The sequence below is a fragment of the Bufo gargarizans genome, chromosome 3 (assembly GCF_014858855.1).
Source record: "Bufo gargarizans isolate SCDJY-AF-19 chromosome 3, ASM1485885v1, whole genome shotgun sequence".
NCBI classification, from domain to species: domain Eukaryota; kingdom Metazoa; phylum Chordata; class Amphibia; order Anura; family Bufonidae; genus Bufo; species Bufo gargarizans.
Window position 1 is genome coordinate 129,177,918 of NC_058082.1, and position 26,066 is coordinate 129,203,983.

General features: G+C 39.7%; 1 protein-coding gene across 1 annotated transcript in view; it reads right to left on the reverse strand.

Moving 5' to 3' along the window:
* CNMD (chondromodulin) overlaps positions 1-26,066 on the reverse strand; it is an 84,389-nt gene that overhangs the window by 4,764 nt on the left and 53,559 nt on the right. The window contains exons 5-6 of the mRNA XM_044287639.1: positions 4,441-4,594; positions 2,707-2,897 (exon numbers count right to left, since the gene is read on the reverse strand). Of these exons, the coding sequence (XP_044143574.1) occupies positions 2,707-2,897; positions 4,441-4,594 (345 nt within the window). The remainder of the gene's footprint in view (positions 1-2,706; positions 2,898-4,440; positions 4,595-26,066) is intronic.

The window sequence follows — 26,066 nt, forward strand, 5'->3', positions numbered from 1 at the left end:
ATCAAATACTGACAGTAAAAGTGCCCTAAGTTGGAGCCCAGACGTGATGGATATCTGCTGCAGCTACGGCACATTTTGCTGTGGATATTACCAGTTCCATAAAAAAGGAGGAAATCTGCTGCAAAACTCCAACATTTCTGTATCATAATAAGTGTTCCGTCGATCAGAAAATCCACTAAATTCTATCAATCTGTGCAAAATTTGAACAAACAGTGTAATATGGGTAATTTGTGTAGTTTATTAATAAAGCTCTGAAATAGCCATCTTCCATCAGTGACAAATGTCACATAACTAGTGCTGAGCGAACTGGCCATCCAAAGTTCAGGTTCGGGTTATTGAAGAATCCCGTTATGGATTCCTCCACCACGGACCATAACGGAATTCTAAGACGGCATGCACCACGGAAGCCTACAAGAGGCATTCCGTATTGCATAATAGAAGTCTGTGGCCAGTATGCAATATGGAATGCCTCTTATAAGCTTCCGTGGTTCATGCCATCTTAGAATTCCGTTATGGTCCGTGGTAGCTGCATCCATTACAGAATTCTTAGATAACCCAAACCTGAACTTTGGACGCTGAACTTAAAACACAAGTTTGGTCAACACTACACATAACCCCTTTGACTAAAATTGGGTCCGTCAGGTTTCCACCATTTTGGGGTACCTACACACAGGTGCAGAAGTTTTGCTTCGATTTTTTGTGTGGACTTCTCTGCGTTTCTGCACCAAATCTGCACCAATAGCTGCATTTGTTACTTGCGGTTTTTGGTGCAGATTTTCCAAAGATCTCACCCTTGCATAGCAAAGGGTGAAATCTACAGTAAGAATCTGCACAAAGAATTGACATGCTGCAGATTTCAAAATCCGCACAGCAGGATGTCCGCATGGAACGTGTACATGAGGTTTGTCTAATCTCATTCGCTTTGCTGCGTTTTTTTTCCACATGAATATCAGCGCAGGAAAAACCACTTGTAATCCGCAACGTGTGCAGCTAGCCTTACAGTCTCATTGATCTAATATTTTTTTCAGACATTTCTTGAATAATATCTACACACATTCTTGATTATGTAATAGATGTTAGATCTGTTAAATGAAGCTGAAAGAAAATGGACCTCCTGACACACTGTACTAGACAGATTGAGCATTTCGACGATGCTGTCAAATACCATACTAAGTGCGGCGTACGCGTTTTTTTTTTTTAATTCCAGAGTCTTGTGGCTCGAATGTAAGGAAGAAGCTGGAAGAACAATACTTTATTGAAAGGTCTGACAAGAACTCCTGCAGGGAATGAATACTGATGAAATCTAGAAATGTGAGCTTGCTTTAAATACTCACATGTTAAATCACTCAAATGACATTGATTAGGAAACCAAGCCAACGCCATATCGATTTTGCACAAGGCATATCTAGTTTAGGTTTCTTCTGACGGAACTCAAGTGTATTTTTGATATTCTTTAGCATGAAATTATCTTTAAATTCCCTTTAATGTACATTAGATTACAAAGATATTTTTTGAGCAAAGAAAAGAGAATATAGCGTGTACGCATCAAAGAATTCACAATTTAAATTACTGTTTTTCAGAACATTGTACACCTTGAATAGCATAAAATGCATAGCAATTTTAAGAAAAGAACTGTTATGGAAATTGCCTGCTACGTGGGCTTCATGCAAAGTGATGTTTGCAAAAGTTTAGTGTGGTATTACCTGTTCGAAGAACTTCACTAGGTTTAATAATGTATCTTGTACCCTCGTCAACATTGGCCAGGAATTTTAAAGATTGAAAACCTATCCCTAGGATAGGTCATCAGAATCAGATCGGCTGTTCTGCAGTAGATTTGGGGCTGGAAATAGTGATCAGTTGTTATTCACAGGGGAAGCCCTGTCTTGCTGCCATTTCTTCTGCAGCATCCACAGAGGAACTATAGCATTGCATTGTGGCCATTCAATGTAACACATGAACTATACAGGACCACCAGAGCAGGAGCAGGTCTGCATGGGGAATATACACCTTATAGTGATTTGGGATATATTCAGGTTTGGTAGCGACACAGATTAAAGTGGGGCAAAATGTTAGAGAGTCGGTTAAAAACGTAAAAGAATCAATACTTAGCTCACTGATCCCTTGCTGCTCCTGGTCTGATGCTTACCAGGTCCTGTATTCAAGGAGATGCTAGCTCAGCCACTTGCTGCCTGAGCCGGGTCATCACTGTGACCACTAATTGGTTGACCTGGCAGGTCCTGTGTTTTCAGATGGGACCAGGAAGTGGAGGCCAGCATGGGAATAGGAGAGGTGGGGGATTGGGTAGGCGAGTATAGATTTTTCTTAACCCACTCTTGGCCCTTTCCAAAACAATTCGCCTGTTGGGCAACCCCTTAAATGTTTTGTCTCATAAAGACACCCTGTTTTTAGTCTATGTAGCTGCAAATGTTGAACTAGATCTAAGTTTTTATACTAAACAGTTACTTTTCGATTTATTCATGGATTTAATGCATTACTTTAATTAAAAGTTTTACTCGGCCCCATGTTTATGAATTTGGCTATCATATAGGGTAAAATCAATCATTCTCATGTTTTTAATGATACCAAAAAGGTCGAAGATAGATATATGGAGATAGGCTTATGGCACGGTTACTATATGAGACCAAGTATATTGTACCTCCTGTCCACTTTAATACTGTACATGTAGCCTGGTTTCAGAATACTCACGTGGTATGGGTTCTCTGGGTTGAAGTCTGTCACTCTCTCGGAGGATGGTCGTGTTTCATTGGCTTGTTGGGCACGTCGGTTTCCTTGGCGTCTGGTGTTGACTTCTTCTGCTGCAGCCTCAAACTGGTCCAGGTTTAAGTTCTGAGCTTGTCTGCCTTTCCTCCGAACATCCCTTTTGCCTCGGTGGCTTTCTAGACACATGGAAACATGAAGTATGCTTAATATCATTAAAATTAGTTATTCAACACCTATGTAGTAACTATGGGCTATACTATACTGCATACACCCTAGAACCAAACTAGCTTCAAACTGAGATGAATATACAGCAATTAATACAATGAACTTCGACATAATAAGTGCCCACATGGTAACTGTGAAAGTATAATGATGTCAACAGTGTACAAATTCAGTAGCCAAATGCAGAATAGTCTAACAATATACGTAGCTCTGCCATCATTTGACACATTCACTATTCCACTATGGAATCACATTTATGATAGCACTTCTTCGGTGGAAGTAAACATCAAAGGTTAACTTTTAGGCTGTTAATCCGCACAGCAGCTGATGGAAGAGCCACAGTCTTGTTTCTAGGATTAGCAACTGACACTGCAGGTCTTTGCCGCAAAGCTCTTCTTCCCAGGAGACACTATAATGAGGAGGGTTAGATGGAAAGCATTTGTGGAAATTAAAATGCATCCTTTGGTTTCTTGGTGTAATTTCACAGATCCTACAGTCTTATATTACAGCAGCTGCTACAAACAAATTTACTGATCACTGATTTAGATCTTCCTTATAGGCTACTTTCACACTTGGGTATTTTGATTAGTAATTTTAAGTCAAAACCAGCAAAAATAATAAAGTAAATGTATAGGTTCCCTATATAGCTGTCTATTCATTTATATGTCTATCCATTTGTCTGTACGTCCATCTGTCCATCCTTCCATCTACATGAGACCTCACATTTTACTGAACCTGGGTATCTGATATTTTAGCCATCTTGAAGGGGCTTGGAGGCCTGTTCATACCAATGTCATTACATAATGAATGCATTAATGGGAAAATAACCCTGCATGGAGTGGGGTCTATCCTTAAGTGAGTAGCTTTGGATGTAGGTGATTAGACAGTTACCATTACTATGTTATTAGACATCTGATTTAGTTAGAAGTGCAGCTACACAGGTGTCCAACCAGGTGTCCAACACCTGTCATTACTCAAGAGGATGTCACCGTCCTTGAAGGTCTTGGCACTCAGGGCTTGTGCCCCCTGATTCCACATTTGTGCCTGAGCCTATGTAAAGGCAACTACACGGATGCAGCCTCATTTCTTTAGTTTATTGATTGGAAAGGTAGTGCAAAGAGAACCATCCAATTTTCTAACATGATGACGAAATCTATGCCATACCAAGTTCTTGTAATAAGAAGTCACTCGTTCCAATTAATGCCCTATGCACAAACTGGACTCTGATTCTCTACAGCAAGTCTATGGCAGCAAACAGATTGAAATGTCCATTGTGGGCACATGTAACAATTCTTTCACTTTACAGCATGCAAGTGAAATGGAAACATTGGCTGTGAATATCAGTTTCCTATGGTGTGACTTGTATTCTGTGTACATGTTGGTCAGTGACGTCCTGTGCTTCTGTTGCAATATTTTCAGTTGTAATACAACCAACACTTAGTTAAGATAGATGCAAAAATAGTTAAATTCTGGGAAGTCTATGCATAGTATATTCACCTTTGGGATATGTTGGTCGGAGCCAGAAGATTGGAAGATCTGCACATAGTTCCAGGATCTTTGCGCTCAGGAAGCTGTTATCTTTTACAGGCTGGTCTGCAGCCACCCAGATAAGAGAATTCTCATCAAACTTAGCTGGCATGACTTCATCTTCCTGGCAAGATATAATAGGCATGGAAACCATAAAACTCACATATATACATACACACATTACATGTAGTTAATGTTACTGTGTTATTATGAATGTGTGCCGTGTTTATGTGCTGATATTAGTATTTTGCATAACCAGGACTCGACGACCCACATAAAAAAAAAAAAAGCAAATGGTTTTATTTCTTATCTCCCACTTATGCAAATGGAATTAAACTAAAGCGTAACACCATTCTTCAAACTAGGTCTTGATTTTTTATCTATAAATTAAAACTAGGATACTTTAAAAATGACATATGAGTTAGAAGAATATAGGCCAAATGAGTCTCCATCTAAAGTATTCAGCGGTGGAAATCCTTGTGGACCGACTATAGATGGGTGCAGGAGTGTGAGCTACTGTGATTTAGTAAGTGAAAATATACTGCATCAGATGATATATTACTAAAGATGAAAAATTAACCCTTTCTCCTCACCACCATGAGGTACTTTTTGTATATAACATATTAGCAGATTTCATGTTCTCGTATTAGAAGCATATTGTCTTGGAGGGTTATTCTGAGCAGCAACAGGTATTATCTTGAATTTGGTCTATTATTAAACCTCATTATTCAGAGTGTACACAAAAGAGAGGGGAAGCTAGTTCATACTCATTGCTTTTAGCTTCGAAGTTCCTCATGAGTCTCAGCCACTTACTTGTTTGATAATGTAGATAGAAGAAACCTTGCATATGTTCACGATGCACATGGTGAAGAACGATAAGGGTCTACTCAAGACTTCAAACCTCCACGGACCATATCAGTTACCCCTATGGTATGTACAACCTTGACACTGTGTCTATTGATATGTAGTTACATTTTGAGGTTGAAAATATATACAATTAATGTCATGGCTATCCAGTGGGAGGCTAATCAAAGACAGTTGCCCATTGGTCTTCAAGTGGGGAGCATTTGTTTCTCACTCAAGAAGTTTTGGGACCAGTAAGTAGTGTTGGACCAAGGAGATGCCCAGCAGAGGAGATGATGCTGCATCTTTACAGTTGATGTCACTTCCACTTAATTGCATGTAGCTTTGTTCTTGTCATTGCATATATAGGACATACTGTATCATCTATAAGGTTTAGGGTCCATTCACACGTCCGCAATTTCGTTCCGCATTTTGTGGAATGGAATTGTGGACCCATTCATGTCTATGGGGCATATCCGGAATTGCGGATCCACACTTCCGGGTCCGCAATTCCGATCCCGAAAAAAATAGAACACGTCCTATTCTTGTCCGCAATTGTGGACAAGAATAGGCATTTTCTATTAAGTGCCGGCGATGTACGGTCCGCAAAATGCGGAACACACATCGCCGATGTCCGTGTTTTGCGGATCCATGGATCCGTGGATCCGCAAAACACACACGGGCATGTGAGTGGACCCTTAGTACATTATTTATGAAACTACTGACAAATGGTTGGCTCTAAATTCAGCTCCAAATGGGGTTGTCTTCTGCTGGATTATTGGAAACCATTACTGTGCCAGGGCCAGCGGGAAGATCCCCTGATACCCTGATAGACCAGTCTGACCCTTTCAGAAAGCAATTTTTCGAAGTACCATTCGTTTGTACTGATGAAATGATCATTTGCAAAGAATGAGACATAAACATACACCATAAAGTTTATCTACTGAAGAAAGTAGTCGAGCCATAAATTCACACTGTTTTTTTGCCCAAGATGCCATAGTAGCTGCACAATTAGGGCTCCAGGAACAATAAGTATGTGCAACAGGCTGAGATATGACTGTTTCAGAGGTTTATATCTAATTAGCAATTGGTTTCCCTTGTATTGGCGTCATGTTGATGTGCTCACTTTGATAGGCCACCATAAAATGACTGTAGAATCATTTTTTGACTCATTCCATGTTCCATAGCTGGGTTATTTTGAAGGTACTTGGTCAATAAAATGCCTGCTACTGCATCTGGTCTTTGCTGAATGGTGCCATGATTGACATTGGCTAAGGCCACATAATGTATAGCATCTTCTTCTGGACAGAGGAAAATACAGTAGCACCCAGAGATATCAACAGAAAGAGAAGATTTGCCAGGAGCCAGAGGCTTCTCCTGACATATCTTATTCATCCCTGCACCTCCTGTTGTCATTGTCCCCTTTTTCTCTGCTATGTCCTCCTTATGTTACCTAACTGTAAGTATTCCTTCTGCAGTTTATTGGTAACGGATTTCATTACTATCCATGACATGAGAAAAATATTCAGTTGTGTTTGGAGGCTAAGTTCCATACTTCCATAGTACATGAATGTACAATATACATAGTTCAGTGTGTTATTTCTAAGCATATGTCTTCATCCTGCCAGGTTTCACCCCATCACCTGTAAGGTATGACACTTCAAGACATGCATTTGACCCAAGCTTGTGTATTTTGTTCTTAAATATGCTGTTATAGTATCCGCAGAATAGATGATAAATATGTGATCCATGAGAGTGTTGAGCTGTTTTCATCACAGCCCCATTAAATCTTCTTCACACCGTGATCATGTGTGAGAAGGTACGGTAAACCTCGGCCCCTAATCTAGTGATCTAGGGGTCTTATGTGCATTTATTATATCTATACTAACAACAGCTCAAAATATGATTTATAGTGTATTTATGAATTTTCCTATGCAGGTGGGGCTATGGTCACTCTCACCTTAGGGAGGAGTTTATATAAGACAGTACAGTCAGTGTAGAGACAGGGGATGCTTAGACATTAATAAGTGCAGATATAGAGAACCAGCCAGAGAAGCAAAGATGTAGAGAAAATAGCAATATATATATATATATATATATATATATATATATATCTGAGGAGCATACCAGTGTCAAGAGGAGGTACATGTAGAAGCACTGTGGAGATAAGGTATCTTAGAGAGGCTTATGGGCTCTACAGATATCTGTTCAGGAGATTCAAGTCTTACAGTACCTGGACAAACTTAACCCCTTCCTGACCATTGCTGTACATGCATGGCACTGGCTGGGAGTTTAAAGGTGGTGCCCGCACACCATAGCCGCTGGGTGCCTGCTGTTTTAAACAGCAGGCATCTGGGACTAATGTCCACGACCGGCGGTAACTTAACCCTTCATATGCAGTGATCAAATGGGACCATGGTATCCGAACAAGCAAAAACCCAGAAGTGCGCACATCCGGGTATGCTCTGGCTCCTCCCAACAAGGATCGGGGGAGCCAGATACAGTGTGTGGCAGATTCTGTCCTCCTGAGTGAACAGAAACTGCCACACATTATTTCTTATGGAGCCCCTGTCTGTTGCAGAGCCCCATAGGAACATAGGAGATCATTTACTAAGTGATATACACCAGTTTTCTGGCATATATATATATTGCAGATTGGAGCGCAAAGGTTATTTGTGACACAATCTGCGACTTTTCCTCGCTCACACCAGGTCTAACAAAGAGGGCGTGATGTGGGAGGAAAATGGGCCTTCTGTCAGTTTTAGGTGTAGAAAATGTTATAAATCTATAGATATAGACCAGCGGTGGATGCGCCAAAGTTATGTAGAGGCCAAAGACCGGAATCCATTCCCACCACTAGGTCATGGAACGATCTCTTGAAACCAAGAACGTAGCCACCCGCTGCGACCTTCTGAGCCAAGGCAAAACAGGGTCAGCAATAGGTTGTGACACCCTCGTGACAGGAACGATGTAAAAACAAAACCCATAAAACTTTTGCAGAATTGCGTTTTTTTTTTCCCCAATTTCTCCCCATTTGGAATTATATTCGAGCTCCCTGTTACATCTTATGCATTATTAAATAGTGGAATTGGAAATTGCAACTTGTCCCGCAAAAAAACATGCCATCGTAGGGCTATGTGAATGGAAAAATAAAAAAAATATGGCATTGAAAAGGCAGGGAGTGAAAAATGAAAACATAAAAACAAATAACCCTTTGGGGCTGAAAGGGTTAAAAGGCAGAATCCTGATATGCCCACTACACCACATCCCGCAGAGGATAAGGTGACAAGTATTGTGAGTACGGCAACTTGTGGAAAGGTTGCAGAACTTAGTCTAATGTTGGGTTCCACCCCATAGTTGCTTAGACAAAAGTGAAAAGTGTTAAACTCCTATTTCTGGATGCTTAAGTGAAAGTCAGCTAAAAAGTGCAATGTGAGGAATATTGCTTCAGAGAAAGCCTTTTAACTAATATTGCAGCCATGAAATCTGTTCATGAAACATCTGCAGGTCCATGCATGCTGAGATCAATGTACCTGAACTTGGTCCTTCAGTAAAGAACTGCTCTACTGATAAAACTGCCTCATCATTGCTTCCTCACTGCCAAGGGCCCCTGCCTTGCACCTCAAATCAAATGTCATTACCATCAATTGCACTCTGAACCAACACCTGGCAGGAGAACCCCAGAACCAGGGTGTTCTCCGAAGGGAAGGAAGGTGCCCCCTTCCCATCATCGCACATTCAGGGGAGCGTCAGAGTGAGTGACAACTATGACCACCATTCTTGCTCCTATCCTCTGCTCTCCTCTCCTGGGAATGCTGCACCTACAGTAGGGAGGCCATCCATCATACATTTATCTCCTTTAAAGGGATTGTCCCACAAAATATATTCTTCATTTTTTTAACCATCTGAATACTTTTGCAATTGCATGTCATTTAAAATGTTGTATAGCCAGTGAGCTACTCCATATAATGTATTTGTACAGCACTACCTGCTTTCCCTTTTCCTTATTTCTCTGTCCACCTTGCTGAGGTGGTTGCAAATAGAAAGTTTCATCTCTCAACTACCATCAGTCCTAGCTAGAAGCTGTAACAGTTACAGGGAAAGAGCTGCTGCAGAAAGGACTTGCTCCTTGAGAAAGAAGGCACCCTTTGAGAAAGGACACACCCCTGAGCTGTTAGCTTAAAATTAATCTTTCAGAGCAAATGGAACAATGAATGGTGAGAACTCTGGATCCATGTGAGGTACAGGGCTGGTTCTAGCTTTGTTAGAAATAGATTCTCATGTACTAGGCGATGCCTGATTTTCACTTTTTACTTTAAGCATGGTGTAACCCTTTTAAAGATAATACGTGGATTTACCATTTTTGCTACATTAGTTACTTTTCAATAACTAATTGGATAATCTATTTATAATTAGAAAAAAAAGGAATCAGACAATTAGTGTTTTAATTACCCATAGATGGAGCATATGGAGGATTGGGAATAACGAGTGGCCTCTTTTCTGAGGTGTGAAAAGCATGCACATGGATTGTTTACACCTCGCTAAGAGCGCTGATGGGCGTGAAACAGGTGACACCTTTCCTCACAATAGCGTATTTTTGTAAGTGGAGATCAACATACTCGGTACTACCATTTACCTGACCATATTTGCGTCATTGGCCTGGAGAAGGGAGGGGGTAGGATGGAGATGGGAGAAGCTGGAATGGCTAATATTGAACACCGCTGAATGAAAGGTTTGTGCAAATAATACAAAAAACTAAATATCATCTATACAAAGTGAGATGGCATCCATTTCCTTTCCTTCCCTTCTGGCCCACCACATTTTAATGACCCATTCATGTGTTCCTATTCTGTTCAACAGAGAGTACCCATTCAAAGCATTGCCAATAATAATGTCCACCTCCTGTCCCTGCATTAGGTGGTCAGGCATGTGCGGTTGTTTCCCTTTCTCTTCCCTCTTCAGCTGCTAGTGCTTACCTCACAGTCCTTATAGTGCATGCACCAGTATGACTACTCCTGCCTCTCTATATTACTCACCGCTCCTGTGATCGCTAAAGAGATCGGTGCATCAACTACTGGACCGGTCAGTGCTGCGGGTGATGTGATAGAGCGCGTTAAGATTGGATCGGTGCATCAGCATCAACTACTGGACCGGTCAGTGCTGCGGGTGATGTGATTAAGCGTTAAGATTATGTTATGTTATGTTACTAAGTCCTTGTATAGCGCTCTAGAGGAACTCAATCCGATCGAAGTGCTTATTATAGGAGTGATGCAGCGATACTGACGGGGAGAAGAATGGTAGAAAAAAATAGCAGGAAGTAAGCGCTGGACATGGGGACATACAGTAAGTAGTATCAAAATGGTGCTAACATTTTAAAATACAAGCCCATTGGCATAATAAAGGATTATATGTGTAGATTCAGGTAAAGATCATTAGTGGGACAACCCCTTTTAATGGATGGATACTGAGCATGAGGTCACCAGCTGAGCTTGCCCATTCTATTCATTTAGGCCAGTTCTACATGAATGTATTTCAGACAGGGCCACCATCAGGGCAGTACTGCAGGCATGGGCCTGGGCCCTGTGAGATTATCAGCTTCAGTGCAGTGGATACTAATGAAGCTGTTTGGCCTTTGGCTGGATATGGATTGGGGAGGGGATCTCTCCCATTTACTAAACATTTTATTTTCCAGGTCTTTGTTGGGAATTGAACCCCAGACCTTCTGTATGGCCGGCAGCAGATTTACCAATGCACTGTTGAACTGCACTGTGGGAAACATATTAGTTTCTCTCCTACTAACTAGCAGTACTATTTTCTTCCCAATATTAAATTAATAATATAAATAGTATTACTAAAATGAAAATAATTTGCGCCATTTTTATTTACACTGTTTACCTTTCACTATAAATAATGTGATTATTATATTGTAAAAGTTATTAAAATTTCAGGAACACCAAATTTGTAACCAAAATACTGCCATCTTGTGGTTGGATGACCATATGTCACGCTAAGGCATGCATCTCTCTGAACACTCATGCAGAGCTCTGCTGGATCAGTGAGAGAGGTCTGCCTTTGCCCACTTCTCTCCAATGAACTGACAACGATCTGTATGATTAGTGCAGGCGTGCTGAAAGATCCTAAGGTGCAGTGAAAGGAGATGAAAACACTGATCACTGGAAGCTAAAGGACCTTTGACTATGTCATGAGTGGGAGGGGCCAGAAACAGGAAGAGAATACTGTTGTGTAAGAGTAGAGGAATGTGATGTTTTAATAAAGATAATAGTGTGTGTGAGAGAGAAATGTATGTGTAGCAAAGCTGTGTTTGTAAGGTGTGTGCATAGCAGTGCTGTGTGTACATATGTGGCAAAACTGTATTTGTCAAGGGGTGTATGCAGCTTTGCTGTGTGTATGTCAGTTGTGTATCAAAGCTGTGTTTGTCAGGTGTGCATGCAGCAGTGCTGTGTGTGTAAGTTACTGACCTTGACCCCTCAACTTGATTAAGGGTTTAATAAGTAGAAAATATATTTTTCTAATTTTCTATTGTCTAAACCTGGGGTGAGTCCTATAGTCAGGTGTGTCCTATAGTCTGGAAAATACAATATATACATGGGCCAATAGAGAGCTACTTGAAACCTAATTGTTTATTCTGTAGAGCACACTATGACCCACACTCACCAGCTAGGGTGTGGGGGTTGAGTAAGAACGATGCCGGGCCTCTCACTCACCAGTGTGGCGGAGAGTGGCTCCTTCTGCGCTCACTGTCAGAGCCAACATTCAAGGAATGTATAGCGTGATGTGGGCAGTACCAAGGGGGGGAAGAAAGCCGTCTCATCCAAACTTACTCCACTGTGCCCTCAACCTCACTAACCTGTGCGATTGACTCAGCTGCTTCTACTTCAACAACCTGTGGTGGGCCGCTCTTGCTTCATTCAGTGCCCACATGGAATTAGTTCACTTTTCTCTACACATATGGAATCTATAACTAACAGATCTCTAATTTTCCTCTTTAAGATGTGTCTAAGGGGTATTCTTATCTCAGCCATTCCTGGTTGACATTGGAATACCTGTCCTGTGCAGCGGCCAGAGGTGGCTGGGATTATGGAAACAGCCGAGCGGGCTGTGTGGCTATTTGGCTGTTTGCGTAACGTCGGCCCCTCTCCCCTGCGCCTATCATGGTATTGTGACCTCAGTCAGGGGGGCTGACATGGGAATAGCTCTTGAATATTCCATTCAGCTGTCTGTTATCTGGATTTAACTGATGCTAGATCTCTAAACTTTAAACAATTAATTAAAAAAGCACCAAGATGCAAATAGGGGCAACACATCCACACCATGTAGGTCAAGGTGAAACATCCTATACAGCTATATAAGCTTCTGCCCGATGTTGTATATAATACTATCACATCCCAACACTGCCTGTGCTCTAGTATACAGGATATCAGCATATATAAAGGTATTACTATAAAATCACTGCTAGCGCCTTCCGCTTCCACCGCATCACCTCTATATGAGATTTTTTACAACCATTGCATTTATCCAGTTAATAATAATTACCATAAACATGAAATCTGTCACCAGGATCACATTATTACAGATTTCTTGCCTCAGACTTGCTGATCATGAGATGATCTGAAACGTGCACTTACTCAAGGGACAAAACTGATCCATTAAACTGCTGTGTGTTTGCCATGCGGTAATACACGATGACAGTCAGATTGGGTATTAGGTGTCATAATTCAGGTGACTGCAGGAATGTATGCCGCATTAAAACACAGAAGCTATTTGTGTGCTCTCATCGGGCAGGACACAGTATTACACCCTGACGAATAAAGGGTGTTACCATTCATTAGAAATGTGACAATATATTCCATAAACATGACATGAGATAACTCGGCACTGCATTCTCTGGAAGGGATATACAAGTTTAGGTTGATATGACTTCCTTCTGCACAAGTTAATGTTCCCAGGGGAGTTTCTTTATTGTATGCAATGATCCGCGTTCAGCCGTCAGATGAATGAACTGGTATTCCAGGGCGTCTCCAGAAGCAGTGCATAATTCACATCGCTTTTGGTTTATGACACCATTTGAAATTAGCTGATGTTGGTTTTTCTGAAATATAAATTGACTGTAATATATTTATTATACCCATAAAATCCCTTGGACGGGTGAGCGGACACAGGAGGGGCAGGATCCTATTTTTATTTTATTTTTATAATTTTGAGAACTCACCTTAGAAGAAGCATGTTAATTCATTTATGTTTTTCACATTGAAATGTATTGAATCAATAGTATTCAGGAACAGCAATTTCCTTCTAAATGTCTCTGGCAGTGATGGCATTGGGGAGAATTGAGATCAATCATTGTTAAACTATAGACTGCTATTGACATTTACAGCAGTCTGTAATCTGTAGATTGGGCGTCTTCATTGTTCTCGGGTCTATAACCTCTTGACAACATGGCAGGAAAATCTATGGGACTTTACATGGCTGCTCTGATGTATTCTCGGATTGCACTAACCATGTGCATCAAAGATTCCTTTAATGAATGATAAACCTCTAAATTTAAAATAAATAATAGTACTTTACATTGGAAAACAAAATACCGCAGAGGTTGATATGTTACACCTTAGCCCGTTTCTACCCCGGCCCAGTTTTCGCTCTTCTGCCCGGGCCATTTTTTGCAAATCTGACATGTGTCACTTTGTGTGGTAATAGCTTTGGAACACTTTTAATTATCCAAGCCATTCTTAGATTTTTTTTCTCGTGACACATTGTACTTCATGATAGTCATAAATTTGAGTAAATATATTTCACCTTTATTTGTGAAAAAATCCCAAATTTACCAACAATTTAGAAAAATTCCCAAATGTTCAAATTTAAATTTCTCTACTTTTATAATAGAAAGTGATACCTCATATAATAGTTATTACTTTACATTTCCCATATGTCTACATCATGTTTGGATCATTTTGAAAATGACATTTTATTTTTTGGGGACGTTAGAAGGCTTAGAAGTTTAGAAGCAAATCTTGAAATTTTTCAGAAAATTTCCAAAACCAACTTTTTAAGGACCAATTCAGGTCTAAAGTCACTTTGTGGGGCTTACATAACAGAAACCACCCAAAAATTCAAAACTGATTTTACAAACTTTGTTAACCCTTTAGGTTTTTCACAAGAATTAATGGAAAATGGAGATGAAATTTCAGATTTTACATTTTAATCCATTTTTTCCAGTAGCAAAGCAAGGGTTAACATCCAAACAAAACTCTATATTTATTACCCTGATTCTGCGATTTACAGAAAGACCCCACATGTGGTCGTAAACTGCTATATGGCCACATGGCAGGGCGCAAAAGGAAAGGAACGCCATATGGTTTTTGGAAGGCAGATTTAGATGAACTGGTTTTTAGATGCCATGTCCCATTTGAAGCCCCCTGATGCACCCCTACAGTAGAAACTCAAAAAGTGACCACATTTTGGAAACTAAGGGATAAGATGCCAGTTTTATTGGTACTATTTTGGGGTACATAGGATTTTTAATTGCTCTATATTATGTTTTTTGTTAGGTAAGGTAACCAAAAAATTGATGTTTTGGCACCGTTTTTATTTTTAACAACATTCATCTGACAGGTTAGATCATGTGCTATTTTTATAGAGCAGGTGGTTACGGACGCAATGATATCAAATATGTCTACTTTCTATGATGTTTGTTTCAGTTTTACATAATAAAGCATTTTTGGAAACAAAAATTATGGGGCTTGTTTTTTGCAGGAAGAGTTGATGTTTTTATTGGTACCATTTTTGGGTACATATGATTTATTGATAATTGATTATTACACTTTATGGGGGTTGTTTTGGGGCAGTTTTTATTTATTTATTTTTACAGCATTTACCTGAGGAATTAGGTCATGTGACTTTATTATAGAGCAGATTGTTATGGACGTGGCAATACCTAATATGTCTACTTTTTCTTATTTATTTAAGTTTTACACAATAATAGCAGTTTTGAAGCAAAAAAAAATCATATTTTAGTGTCTCCATTGTCCTAAGAGTGATATCTTTTTTTATTTTTTGACCGATTCTCTTAGGTAGGATATCATTTTTTGCGGGATGAGGTGACGGTCTGATTGGTGCTATTTTGGGGGGTATACGGCTTTTTGATCACTTGCTGTGGCAATTTTTGTGATGTAATGTGACAAAAATGGCTTTTTTTTACACATTTTTCTTTTTTACGATGCTCACCTGAGGGGTTAGGTCATGTGATATTTTTATAGAGCTGGTTGTTACAGATGGGCCAATACCTAATATGTATTTTTTTTTATGTATTTCACTTTAGCACAATAATAGCAGTTTTGAAACAAAATTATATTTTAGTATCTCCATGTTCTGAAAGCTTTTATTATTTTTTTATTTTTTGGGTGATTGTCTTAGGTAGGGGTTCGTTTTTTGCAGGATTAGGTGACGGTTTTATTGATACCATTTTGTGGAACATATACCTTTTTGATTACTTGGTTCTGCACTTTTTGTGATGTAAGGTGACAAAATGGCTTTTTTGTACACCTTTTTTTTTTATGGTGTTTTTCGGACAGGGTGGATCATGTAATATATTTATAGAACCGGTCATTACGGACGTGGAGATACCTAATATGTGTGTTTTTTTTTAAAGTTTTTTATTATAAAATTAAGGGAAAGGAGCGTTTTTTAAACTTTATTAATTTTATTTAAAAAAAACTTTTTTAACTTTTTTTACTTTATTTATGAAGTTCACTTTTGGGGGTCTAACCCTCTCTGCAATGCATTACATCTATATTTTAATCCATTGCCTGTTCGCGTGCTACAGTGAGTAGTACACTAACAGGTTGCCTGGGAGACCCAGCCTGAGGCAGGTCCCGATGCCGTGCAAGGCATTGGGCAGCCTCTGCACGGCATCGGGCTGCCTTCTGACACAGAGTCCCTGCCACAGCAGCATGGGGACTCGATGTTCTCCCTCACCCGACACAAGCCCCTTCTATGTCGCGGTCAGCGCGGACTGTGGCATAGAAGGGGTTAATCGTCACAAATCGGCTTTTACAGCGATGCCGGCGAATACAGCAGGGGCCCGGCTACCAGGGACTGCCGGGCCCCTGCAGTGATCGGGCGCGCACTGCTCCAGTGCCGACCCGATCACCATGACGTACTAATACGTCAAATTGCGGGAACGCAGTGGCTTCCATGACATAATAGTACGTCACGTGTCGGGAAGGGGTTTAAAAATGTTATCTACCATTTAAAACTAGATAGTGACACATCTCCTTTTTTCTAATCTGTTTTTAATTTCTCATTGCAGATTTCTTTATTCTCTTTCCTGAGTATGATTATGGGGGCGGCCATCTTATCTGAGCTATTGCTTTACGCCAGCCCCATGGTCCATAGACACAATGGTCAGGAGGGGACCTCATTGACTTCTATGGGAGATTTTTCCGGGCATGCTCTGTGACCTGTTCAGAGGTCATTGTACAAGGAAAGAATAGATAAGATGTGACAATCACCTATCGTGACTGGTGGATCCTGTCGTATCTATACACAGAGGTGATATCATTACAGGCAGGATTAGAATGACAGATAAGCAGGTACCTACAGTAAAGTGCGAAAACTGCAGGATTTTATCATTTTTGTTTAAATATAGATATTAACCCATTAGGTCCCTTTCACACGAGCGAGTTTTCCGCGCGGGTGCAATGCGTGACATGAACGCATAGCACCTGCACTGAATCCTGACCCATTCATTTCAATGGGTCTGTGTACATGAGAGTTGTTTTTCACACATCAGTTTTGCGTTGCGTGAAAATTGCAGCATGTTCTAATATTCTGCGTTTTTCACGCAGCCCTGGCCCCATAGAAGTGAATGGGGCTGCGTGAAAGACGCATTGCATCCGCAAGCAAGTGCGGGTGCGATGCATTTTTCACTGATGGTTGCTAAGAGATGTTGTTTGTAAACATTCAGTTTATTATCACGCACGTGAAAAACGCATCAAAACGTATTGCACCCACGCGGAAAAAACTGAACAACTAAACGTAATCGCAGACAAAACTGACTGAACTTGCTTGCAAAATAGTGCGAGTTTCACTGAACGCACTCTGAACGCATCCGTCCCCAATCCGCAACGCCCGTGTGAAACCAGCCTTAGGGATGCATTTAAGGCCTTTATGAGGGGGGTGTTTATTAGTAATATCTCTAACTTAAGAAAAAGCTATGCTAAGAAAGAGAGAGATTTGCAAGAAGCAGAGGTAGCTAGTATGGATAAGTTTTCCAGTAAAAACACGGAACAAACTAGGGAAATTATGCAGAGGACAAGTCAGGCTCTTTCTTACTTTCTTCTGGATAAGGCTCAGCAAAGGCTTTTTTTAGGGGACAAAAATATTTCTCTGAATCAGGGAAAATGCTGGCTAGGGTGATTTCCAATCTGGATCCAAAAAAGAGATAGTTAGTATTCGTTCTTCTGAAGGCACAATTATTCAAGATTAGGAATGCATTAAAGAAGCATTTGTGAAGTACTTTTTCAAACTGGACAAATCAGAAGATAGTGTTTCAGATGAATCGATTGATTCATATCTGGATTCTATCTCTTTTCCAGTCATTACAGATATTCAAAAATAATCCCTTGATGTGGACCTTCCTTGCAAGAGCTAGAGGCTGCTTTGAAAGCTTGTGCGGGAAACTCTTCTCCAGGATCTGATGGATTATCATTTGAATTTTATCGTAAATATAGGGAGGTTTTTTTTCCCCGTCTCCTGAAGGTATTTACTAAGGCAATAGAGGACGGTAGTCTTCCAGGATCTATGACAGAGCCGGTAATATTATTAATACTGAAAAAAGGCAATGATCCTCTAGATATGGGTTCATATAGGCCGATCTCTTTACTAAATACAGATGTTAAGCTCTTTTCAAGGATTCTCACTATTAGGTTGTCTAAAGTTATTTAATGTATTATAAATCCTGACCAGAATGGGTTTATTCCTAATAAGGGTACCGCCTTTTTGCCAATATTCAGTCCTCCCGGGGGGCCTCTTGCTCCATCCTGTCCTTGGATGTCTCTAAGGCCTTTAACAGGGTGGAGTGGAAATTCCTCTTGAGGGTATAAGAGAACATGGGATTTTGTATTAAGTTCATAAATATGGTTAAGCTTTTGTATAAATCCCCTAAGGCGAGGTTGAATATTAATAAGATGCTTACAAGGTGTATTTCCTTGGAGAGAGGCACTCGTCCTGGATGTCCACTCTCTCTATTATTATTTAATATTTATATTGAGTCCCTTGTTGTTAGGGTCAGGCAGGATCCTGGGATTGAAGGGTTTGGGACATCGGGAAGAGAAGATCGTATTTCTTTATATGCCGATGATGTTTTATTTTACATACAACATACTAACACTACACTTTTGAGGGTTATTTGAATTGTTAACTCTTTTGGTGAAGTTTTGGGCCTTGATATCAATTGGTCTAAAACCATTCTTTTGCCCTTAGATAGATTAGAAACTCTTACTGAGGAGTTCTTTAGCAATTTGAAGATCTCTAATTCAATTGAATATTTGGGGATGACCATTTCTTCTAAGATTGAAGATTTTTTACAGCTTAATTTGATCCAATTGATAACTAAATTGAGATCTAAAATAAAGATATGCTCTGACTCCTGTTATCTAGAGCCGATAGAATATCCCTGGTGAAGATCGGGATTTTGCCCCAACTATTGTAAATCCTCAGGTATGGATTGAAGATAAATATTTTAAACTGAGATAATTATTAATGATCTACTTTGAGGGAGAAAGGGAGTAAGGCTTAAATTGGAGCATTTTTATAAGCCGATGGAACAGGGAGGATTAAATCTTCCCTGTTTCAAGGACTATTTTATAGCATCACAGCCATGGTTGTATTAACAATCGGAGAAGAACCCACTTTGTAGAATTCTGGTGAAGAACTCTTCACATGATAATATATTTGCTTTACTGGATTCCGGCCAATTATTCAATCCCCAACAGCAATATAGGGTTGCTGTGAAGCTATTTACTAAGTTCTGGAGTACCATTAGAGATTGGCTGGAAATAAAGGGATTCCTTTGTTGTACGCCCCTTTGGCATAATTATTATTTACAGGCCTTAGATGAATTGGTTGGGGATCAGTATTGGAAAAATAATAATAATTGCTATCTTGCACAGGTGGTTGGGAATGGGCATATTTTGTCTATTTTGGAGTTAGCACAAAGAGGAAATATATCCAATTTATCTTGGTTTCGGTATTTTCAATTACATTCGGCACTATCTAGTATAAAAGCTAAATCCCCTTTTTATATAGATACCTCCACATTTTTGCATGATTTAATAGTAAAGCCGGCACAGAGGGTTAAGATTTCTCAATGTTATAAATATCTACTTAAAGCACGATTTACTAATCTACAGTCTCCTGGGCAAAAGGCCTGGAGAAGGGATTGCCCAATGATTCAATTGGATGATTGGGATAATATATTGGTGAACGTGGGATTAGTTTCTTATAATTTTAATCATATATTTGTTCAATTTAATATTTTACACAGAATTACACCTTTATGGCTTAATAAATGAGGTTTAAGAAACACCTCTAACTGTCCACGGTGTTGTGATTCACCTGAGGCCGATTATTTACATATGCTTTGGACTTGTACAGAACTAAAATAATTGGGGGTCAATACTTTTAGGGTAGGTAGGGTGCCATAAGTACATACGGATTCTTTTGGTTAAAATAATGTTCTTGGCAAGGCTTCTGATAGCACAGGCTTGGTTCTCATCTAATACTCCAAGTACGAATACATGGTTAAATCTCGTTAATCAGATTAAGGCCTCATGCACACGGCCGTGTTCTGCGGCCGAGAGCGGACCGTGGAAACCCGGCCGGGATTCCGGCTGACAGCATGAGCGCACGGCGTCATTGGTTGCTATGACGCCGTGCGCTTTATGCAGCCGCTGCTGTACAGAAATACACGACCGTGTGCATGAGGCCTAAAGGGTATGAAAACATCTTATACAAACAAAGAAATTCTGAGGATAAATGGTTTAAGGTATGGGGAGAATGGAACCTTTAATATTTCCTACTGCAACTTTCTCACTATACCCTTCCCTTCTTTTTTTTGGGTGTGGGGGGGGGGGGGGGGCGATGGGAGACGCATCGCAAAGGGGTGGGAGTTTGAGAGGGAATTGAGGGGGGGTTAAGAAAATATAAATTATAATTTTGATGTTTTATTTTGTATGGAAATATTATTGTTCAATAAAAAGGAAAAAAAATATAAAGATAATGACATAAAACATAACATAAAAAATTCTTTAAAAATATGTTAAGCATAAAAGCAAGATTTAAACAACAGGTCATTTCCTGATAACACATTTTCTACATAAATTTTTATTTATTTTTCTAATTCATGTCAAATAAAAATGAAGCAGTGATCTTGGTTAAAAATATCTTACCATTGTTTGTCTACATCTCCCATGCATACCCGTGTCTCCATGGTTACAGACTACAAACAAACCCTATGTGGTCTCATCCCCCAGTCATAATCCTTTTGCTGTTTTTTTTTTTTTTTTTTTTGCAGTTTACTATATCTTTTGATCAGCAACTGATGTAAACTGATTTGACACACTGGCATTATTTGGAATCAGTTTCCATCAGTTTTTCCAATATGTCACTCACTGACCTAAGAAAAAAATAAAACCCCATTCACATTAGGGTCCTTCATTGCATATTTTGGAAAAATAAAAAAAATGGTCCAGTATATGTTAAACATGAACATTTTCTTGATGATAAGTCTGATGAAGGTGCGGTAGCACCGAAACGCGTTACTTATTCTCTGTATATGTGACTGACTAATAAATACAAGATTGATCTACATCGAGTGCCGGTCTTCTCTGCAATATTTCATTTGGGGCGCCATCCCACGGACACGACTTCAAACAAGCAGTGCCGACCTGCGATTATTATATACAGTACAGACCAAAAGTTTGGACACACCTTCTCATTCAAAGAGTTTTCTTTATTTTCATGACTATGAAAATTGTAGATTCACACTGAAGGCATCAAAACTATGAATTAACACATATGGAATTATATACATAACAAAAAAGTGTAAAACAACTGAAAATATGTCGTATTCTAGGTTCTTCAAAGTAGCCACCTTTTGCTTTGATTACTGCTTTGCACACTCTTGGCATTCTCTTGATGAGCTTCAAGAGGTAGTAATCTGAAATGGTTTTCACTTCACAGGTGTGCCCTGTCAGGTTTAATAAGTGGGATGTCTTCCCTTATAAATGGGGTTGGGACCATCAGTTGCGTTGTGGAGAAGTCAGGTGGATACACAGCTGATAGTCCAACTTAATAGACTGTTAGAATTTGTATTATGGCAAGAAAAAAGCAGCTAAGTAAAGAAAAACGAGTGGCCATCATTACATTAAGAAATGAAGGTCAGTCAGTCCGAAAAATTGGGAAAACTTTGAAAGTGTCCCCAAGTGCAGTCACAAAAACCATCAAGCGCTACAAAGAAACTGGCTCACATGCGGACCGCCCCAGAAAAGGAAGACCAAGAGTCATCTCTGCTGCGGAGGATAAGTTCATCCGAGTCACCAGCCTCAGAAATCGCAGGTTAACAGCAGCTCAGATTAGAGACCAGGTCAATGCCACACAGAGTTCTAGCAGCAGACACATCTCTAGAACAACTGTTAAGAGGAGACTGTGTGAATCAGGCCTTCATGGTAGAATATCTGCTAGGAAACCACTGCTAAGGACAGGCAACAAGCAGAAGAGACTTGTTTGGGCTAAAGAACACAAGGAATGGACAGTGGACCAGTGGAAATCTGTGCTTTGGTCTGATGAGTCCAAATTTGAGATCTTTGGTTCCAACGACCGTGTCTTTGTGCGACGCAGAAAAGGGGAACGGATGGACTTTACATGTCTGGTTCCCACCGTAAAGCATGGAGGAGGAGGTGTGATGGTGTGGGGGTGCTTTGCTGGTGACACTGTTGGGGATTTATTCAAAATTGAAGGCATACTGAACCAGCATGACTACCACAGCATCTTGCAGCGGCATGCTATTCCATCCGGTTTGCGTTTAGTTGGACCATCATTTATTTTTCAACAGGACAATGACCCCAAACACACCTCCAGGCTGTGTAAGGGCTATTTGACCATGAAGGAGAGTGATGGGGTGCTGCGCCAGATGACCTGGCCTCCACAGTCACCGGACCTGAACCCAATCGAGATGGTTTGGGGTGCTGGACCGCAGAGTGAAGGCAAAGGGCCAGCAAGTGCTAAGCATCTCTGGGAACTCTTTCAAGACTGTTGGAAGACCATTTCAGGTGACTACCTCTTGAAGCTCATCAAGAGAATGCCAAGAGTGTGCAAAGCAGTAATCAAAGCAAAAGGTGGCTACTTTGAAGAACCTAGAATATTACATATTTTCAGTTGTTTCACACTTTTTTGTTATGTATATAATTCCACATGTGTTAATTCATAGTTTTGATGCCTTCAGTGTGAATCTACAATTTTCATAGTCATGAAAATAAAGAAAACTCTTTGAATGAGAAGGTGTGTCCAAACTTTTGGTCTGTACTGTATATATATATATATATATATATATATATATATGTATATATATACAGTTGCAAGAAAAAGTATGTGAACCCTTTGGAATGATATGGATTTCTGCACAAATTGGTCACAAAATGTGATCTGATCTTCATCTAAGTCACAACAATAGACAATCACAGTCTGCTTAAACTAATAACACACAAAGAATTAAATGTTACCGTGTTTTTATTGAACACACCATGTAAACATTCACAGTGCAGGTGTATAAAGTATGTGAACCCCTAGACTAATGACATCTCCAAGAGCTAATTGGAGTGAGGTGTCAGCCAACTGGAGTCTAATCAATGAAATGAGATTGGAGGTGTTGGTTACAGCTGCCCTGCCCTATAAAAAAACACACACCAGTTCTGGGTTTGCTTTTCACAAGAAGCATTGGCTGATGTGAATGATGCCTCGCACAAAAGAGCTCTCAGAAGACTTACGATTAAGAATTGCTGACTTGCATAAAGCTGGAAAGGGTTATAAAAGTATCTCCAAAAGCCTTGCTGTTCATCAGTCCACAGTAAGACAAATTGTCTATAAATGGAGAAAGTTCAGCACTGCTGCTACTCTCCCTAGGAGTGGCCGTCCTGTAAAGATGACTGCAAGAGCACAGCACAGATTGCTCAATGAGGTGAAGAAGAATCCTAGAGTGTCAGATAAAGACTTACAAAAGTCTCTGGCATATGCTAACATCCCTGTTAGCGAATCTACGATACGTAAAACAAGAATGGATTTCATAGGAGGATACCACAGAGGAAGCCACTGCTGTCCCAAGAAAACATTTCTGCGCGTTTACAGTTTGCACAAGAGCACCTGGATGTTCCACAGCAGTACTGGCAAAATATTCTGTGGACAGATGAAACAAAAGTTGAGTTGTTTGGAAGAAACACACAACACTATGTTTGGAGAAAAAGAGGCACAGCACATCAACATCAAACCCTCATCACAACTGAGAAGTATGGTGGTGGGGGTATCATGGTTTGAGGCTGCTTTGCTGCATCAGGGCCTGGACAGATTGCTGTCATCAAAGGAAAAATGAATTCCCAAGTTTATCAAGACATTTTGCAGGAGAACTTAAGGCCATCTGTCCACCAGCTGACGCTCAACAGAAGATGGGTGTTGCAACAGGACAACGACCCAAAGCATAGAAGTAAAGCAACAACAGAATGGCTTAAACAGAAGAAAATACTCCATATGGAGTTGCCCAGTCAGAGTCCTGACCTCAACCCGATTGAGATGCTGTGGCATGACCTCAATAAAGCGATTCACACCAGACATCCCGAGAATATTGCTGAACTGAAACAGTTCTATAAAGAGGAATGGTCAAGAATTACTCCTGACCGTTGTGCACGTCTGATCTGCAACTATAGGAAACGTTTGGTTGAAGTTTTTGCTGCGAAAGGAGGTTCAACCAGTTATTAAATCCAAGGGTTCGCATACTTTTTCCACCTGCACTGTGAATGTTTACATGGTGTGTTCAATAAAAACATGGTAACATTTAATTCTTTGTGTGTTATTAGTTTAAGAAGACTGTGATTGTCTATTGTTGTGACTTAGATGAAGATCAGATCACATTTTATGACCAATTTGTGCAGAAATCCTTATCGTTCCAAAGGGTTCACATACTTTTTCTTGCAACTGTATATATACATATATGTAGTGTGACACAGTAAAAGGAGTTGTATGGGGAGGCAGGTATTTTCCTCCCAGTGTGCACTGCTGGACTGATTAGCAGCCAGGTGGGGTTAAACACTGGACTGGACTCATGTGCTGGTCCAGGTTTAATAACACCTAGCTGCCTTTAAAAGACAGCTGGGTTCTGCAGAAAGGATCTTTGTATTGGGATCTGAGGCTTGTGCTGGGCTTGAAGGTCTGAGACCAGTGTGAGGGGAAACAGGCCGCCTAAAGTCTGTTCGTGGACTCTTTAAGGCAGAACTGCCAGCTGGGTGTAAACTAACACCAAAACCAAAAGGTGACTTTTTGTGTTGAATGTGACTTTTTGTTTTTGAACTTGCCAAGAGTATGAATAAACACTGAACTGTTTGATTTGCTCTCCTAGGCACCCTGTTAGTGTATGACTCAGTGTCATACGCTAACAGGCAATGCATTACAATACAAGATGTATTGTAATGTATTGCAGAGGCGATCAGACCACCAAAAGTGAATATCAGAAATAAAGTAAAGAAAAAAAAGTTTAAAAAAAAGTGTTTTTAATAAAATTAATAAAGTAATAAAATTAATAAAGTAAAAAAAGAAAAAACGCCCCCTTCCCCTTATTTTATAACAATAATTATTGTGCTAAAGTGAAATAGATAAAAAAAAAAAAAAAAACATATTAGGTATCGCCACGTCCGGAACAACCAGCTCTATAAAAATATCACATGACCTAACCCCTCAGATGAACACTGTAAAAAAGACAAAAAAAGTGTAAATAAAAAGCTATTTTTGTGACATTACATCACAAAAATTGCAACAGCAAGTGATTAAAAAGGCGTTTGTCCCCTAAAATAGCACCATTCAGACCGTCACCTCATCCGGCAAAAAAATTAGACCCTACCTAAGAGAATTGGTCAAAAATAAAAAAGCTATCACTCTCAGACAATGGAGACACTAAAATATCATTATTTCGGTTTCAAAAATGATATTATTGTGTAAAACTTAAAAAAATGATCAAAAGTAGATATATTAGGTATTACCACGTCCGTAATGATCTGCTTTATAAAAAGTCACATGACCTAATCCCTCAGGTTAACGCTGTAAAAATAAATAAATAAAAACTGTGCCAAAACCTTGCCCCATAAAGTGTAATAATGAATGATAAAAAAAATCATATGTACCCGTAATTGGTACCAATAAAAACGTCAACTCTTCCTGCCAAAAACGAGCCCCTGCACAAGATGATCGGCAGAAAAATAAAAAAAAATGGGTGTTCAGAAAATGGAGATACAAAAACATAGTTTTTGTTTTCAAAAATGCTTTATTATGTAAAACTGAAACAAACATCATAGAAAGTAGACATATTTGATATCATTGCATCCGTAACAACCTGCTCTATAAAAATAGTACATGATCCAACCTGTCAGATGAATGTTGTTAAAAATAAAAAATTAAAACAGTGCCAAAACATTAAT